This window comes from Sinocyclocheilus anshuiensis, unplaced genomic scaffold, assembly GCF_001515605.1.
Source record: "Sinocyclocheilus anshuiensis isolate Anshui unplaced genomic scaffold, SAMN03320099.WGS_v1.1 scaffold1554, whole genome shotgun sequence".
In the NCBI taxonomy this organism is placed as follows: domain Eukaryota; kingdom Metazoa; phylum Chordata; class Actinopteri; order Cypriniformes; family Cyprinidae; genus Sinocyclocheilus; species Sinocyclocheilus anshuiensis.
Window position 1 is genome coordinate 72,364 of NW_015547711.1, and position 4,813 is coordinate 77,176.

Sequence of the window (4,813 nt, forward strand, 5' to 3'; positions counted from 1 at the left end):
AGGACGAGGAGCAGCTCCTGCGTGTGGCGCCGTATTGGCCCACTCGGACCTGGTTCTCCGAACTAATACTCCTCGCGACAGCCCCTCCCTAGCAGATTCCTCTGAGGAAGGATCTACTGACTCAGAGACGGGGCACTCTGTGGCACCCGCGTCTAGACCTCTGGAAACTTCATGCTGGTCCCTGGACGGGACGCGTAGGTTCTTGGTGACCTACCCCAAGAGGTACTTGACACCATCACTTCGGCGAGAGCACCATCTATGAGACACGCTTACGCCTTGAAGTGGAACCTGTTCGTTGAGTGGTGTTCTTCTCGACCTTAGGGGGGCGAGAAGTTTAAATCCTCCCCGGCCCTTCTCTATTCCCTCTTGGGACCTGTCTCTAGTGCTCAAAACACTACAGCAGGGCCCATTTGAGCCTTTGCAGTCAGTCGAGCTAATCTGTCCCATCCGAGCCTTGAGATGCTACGTAGACCGGACACAAAGCCTTAGGACCTAAGACCAGCTCTTTGTCTGTTACGGAGGCCGGCAGAAGGGGAATGCCATCTCTAAGCAGAGGATGGCCCACTGGATTGTGGATGCCATCACCCTGGCTTATCAGGCACAGGGTGTGCCCTGCCCGCTCAGGTTGCGAGCTCACTCTAATAGGAGTGTTGCATCCTCATGAGCGCTGGCTTGTGGCGCCTCGCTGACAGATATTTGTAGAGCTGCGGGCTGGGCGACCCCCAACACGTTCGCTAGGTTCTATAGCCTTCGTGTTGAACCGGTTGTAATAAAGTTCGGCAAGAAGGATGAGGAAGTCAAGGGGTGGAGAGCAAACTTCTTTATTTCCCCCAAAATGAACATAGAATCGAAAATAAAACGCTGTTTGGCTCTCGGCCTCCACAGTCTTGCACACGGTTACAAACACACTCTGCTCTCTCTCCCCCCTCTCCCAGGTCTGCGGGCACTTATCTCTCGTCTCTCCGCCAATCTCCAGAGTGTCCGTACTTTAGGCCCTGTCGAGCTCCTCCATCCCTCGGCAGCGAGACGTGGCGGAACGTCCGGCACCAGGCCCTCACTCGCTGAATCTATGAGAACCGGTAGAGGGCTGGGTTCCTTATGTAGAGGCCTAAGTGGTTCCCATATCTGTAAAGTCCACGGTATAGCCTCAGAGCCTGTGTTTCCCCAGCAGACTTCTTCCATTTCCATGAGGGTTACAATCCCCTCTAATCTTCCATATGCACCAAAACGGATGTCATATTTGTAAGTGCTTCCGAAACCTCCTTCGGGAAGGATGGGGCTTCCGCAACGTTCCTGTTCCAAATGGAACGGGTACGTTTTCCCAGTGTTATCCAATCTCACTGAGTGGGTAGTGCTATGATAACAGTGACTGGTCTTCTTGTTGCGAGCCCCGGCCTACACCGCAAAGGGGCGCAGGCGGCTCGCACAGGACACTGGAAGGGGCAGCATCCATGGCGCTTTGGTAGGGATCCCAATTCGTCGGTTCATCGACGTGACTCTGAGTGACCGACTGAAAGGGAACGTCTCAGTTACTTATGTAACCCTCATTCCCTGAAGGAGGGAACGGAGACGTCACATCCCGTCGCCACGGCTGCTGTACCACCGCTGAGCAGCCGGGGCACTCTCCGTTCCCTCCTTCAGGTAACGAGGGTTACATACGTAACCAAGACGTTCGAATACTCAATATTTATGGTGATACAGTCGGCTCTTTGGAGGTGTTACAGATACTAAGAAAGTTCTCAAAGTTAAATTGTACTTTTTTTCTACCAAGTAATTTTCTTGTGGTTGTTGTTAGCACATAATAGGTCGAAGAACATACTACGTGTCAAAGGCAAATGGTGGATATAGTAGGCTAAATGGGGGAATTTATTTATATTACACACCAACCTACTTCATGGAATAATTCAACCAGAAATGTATGTATGTGTGACTTGCTTTTTTATTTGGAAAATATATATATTTTTAAGAACAATGGGAACAATGTTTTATTTTTATTATTATTATTATTATTGTGATAGGACAGTAATTAGACAGGAAGTGAATTGAGAGAGAGAGAGAGGGGGATGGGATCAGGAAAGGACCGTGAGCCGGGACTCAAAGGCACATTGGCGCTGTATGTCGGCGCACTTGCCCACAAGGATGACAGAATTTTTACTTTTGGGTAAATTATTACTTTAAAGGGTGCTCTTCATCATCACAGTATAGTTCTTCATTGTACAGTATATATGGTACATAGAAAGTACCTTACTTTGGATGGATAGGTTCTGTTTCACCCTAAAAGGTATGTACTAAATTAATAAATAGACTAAGTAGACTCTTACCATCAATACCAACCCCTGTGTTGAAGCTGTTGTACTGACTCAGGATATCAGACTTCGCTGGTCAAGATTCCCATTTGCCCTGTTTCTGAGCACATTTGTATGCTTCTATGCTGCTTCATCTCTAGAGAAGAGATGTAACATTTGTCCAGGCTGATGTGATGGCGCCCAGTGATCGATATTTCGTCTCAGTCATGACTGCAGTGTCTCTTGGCACCTGGTCAAACAAATAACCTTTCCATTGGAGGGCGGGTCAGCTCCATCATGATGGAAAAGCACTTTGTCTGGTCATTTACTTCACAACCCTGGACAAATGATTGGAGAATTTACACTCAAACTAGTGGTATTCAGTTTATGAAATAGACTTGTTGAATTACAAAGGCATTTTTTAAGGAAATGTCATCATGTAAATTAGATTAATTTCCTAATGCTCAAGTGCATGTTGCCAAACCATTCCAGGCAGATATAGTATATAAACTGATTTATGAGGACATTGACTGAATTAGGAAATTTTTGATTTAGTCTTCTTATTTTTTTTCTGTACAGTATGTAGTTATTGCTTATGGTTTGCATTAATGGGAATTAAATGCATGGCCTTGCTGCGTACCAGCCAGGATAAACTGTAATATTCTTTCACATTTCCGGCCACTGCTGTGTTTCCTTAAAAATGAATTGCATGGGTAATGAACAATTTGAAAGAACCTCCATGCATCTAATTAAGAGTAATGGCAGTTTATGGAATGTCCATTAGTTATTCTTTCTTGGAGGCAAATTCAATTACTTTCATTTCCACCCACTGCCTGAGGTAAAGATCAAAAGGTTTCCAAGGATAAACTAATTAGTGTTAGTTGTAGAGGATGCACAGGTCTCTGGCCCTAAACATAGATAGGACCTAATGCAAATACCCTGACTGAAAGGTTCAATTACATGCTAAATGTTTCATGCCTTAGTTTGCTTGTCTGGGCACTATAACTGACATACTTGTAGATGCCAGTCAGGAACACCAAAATAATGCTTTCCAAGTTATTTTATTGCACTGTTTTGTAGAAATAATTAAATTATTAAAAGTCAAAATTGTTGATTCAACTGCACAGTAATTTTCATCTTTGCACAATGTCTTTCAATGAAACAATATGAGAAACATTTGAAAATGGAGAACAAATGTTTTGACAAAATGAAGTTCTTTCAGTACTTTCAGTATTGATAGATGAAAACAGTTCACATATCAATATTTTTTATAACACTGGTGCCAATAAATATGAATTTTAAAGTAAGTATATATATATATATTGCTGATAGAAATATGACAAAAAGCCTTACACATTTAAATGTATACATCAGTAAATGTTCCTCTAAATAAATACTTGATAAATTACTTATACTGTATAAATAAATGCACTTAATATTTTGTGTTCATACTATAAAGTTGCTTAATCATTTAAAAATAGCTGAAGCATATTTGAATTCAAATTGAATTCGGAAAATCTACAATACTCATATTATTGAGGGCAAAGCAGTGAGTTTAATTGAAGGGACATGGCTCTTCCATAAGCATAGAGAAGAAGAATCATATTATAATAATCTTTAAATAAATATTATTCAATATTAAATGATATTGAGAATTATCTCTACCTTCTAAGCCTCAATGTTCATCTCTGTGTGAGAAATAAAGACCCATTCAGTGGTCTGCATTCATTCTGCGTAATTTTGGGGGGAGGTTGTCCTCTGGTCGGCCACTGGATGCAGGCAATGGATTAAGGCTCAGCCCTGGGACCGGAGCAGGTATTGGGACCAGTCTGTGATGCTCCAGTTCTCCTGCCGACTGGGTGTGGGTTTCTGAACTCAGCTTAAGAGTTTTGAGCTGGAGCTGATTTTCCACCTCTGCTTGACCCACAAGGGACCCAAGTCGCTGAACCCTGAGGGGCAGATCACCCGTGCTGGAGGCCTTTTCCGTTGGCAGCGTGCTTCCAGTTTTTAGGACCTCTTTTCCATTCTTGGAGCTCATACGCTGGAGCTTGCTGGGTAATTTGGTCACGGGTTCATCGGTGTGAGGAACCCCATCTAAAGAGAAGATGTGCTCTCTGCGACTACGATCATCAAGCAATGTGGGGGAGAGTACAGGACCGGGGGAGGGCAGGGAGGACTTTTCATCTTGCTCTTTCACACTGTATGGAGGAGTGGGCACCTCAAACGTGTTGTGGAACTGAGAGTAATCCACCCTGAAGAATCCCTCCTCCAGTGACATGACAGGTAGGAAGCGGTGACCCCACAGAACTTCGTCCTCTGTGTAAGAAGTTCGCGCCTGGCACGTCATGCCTGAAAGGGAAGCCATAGATTCATATTAGAAAGAAAAGAAAGAGAATATATCAATATAATACAAGCTGTTGATCAAAGAAATAAATCTAAAGACCTTACAAAGTCAGAATGCTCCATGCTTGACGAAATTCAAAATATTTTTTTTTTTATGTATCATTTTATTATTTTTATTAAGTAAT

At 43.4% G+C, this 4,813-nt stretch overlaps 1 protein-coding gene across 1 annotated transcript in view; it reads right to left on the bottom strand.

Moving 5' to 3' along the window:
- Nucleotides 1–3,950: 3,950 nt before the first annotated feature.
- Nucleotides 3,951–4,813, bottom strand: part of LOC107704014 (G protein-activated inward rectifier potassium channel 1-like) — a 3,306-nt gene continuing 2,443 nt past the window's right edge. The window contains exon 3 of the mRNA XM_016506840.1: nucleotides 3,951–4,634. Within this exon, the coding sequence (XP_016362326.1) occupies nucleotides 3,997–4,634 (638 nt within the window). The 3' untranslated portion in view covers nucleotides 3,951–3,996. The remainder of the gene's footprint in view (nucleotides 4,635–4,813) is intronic.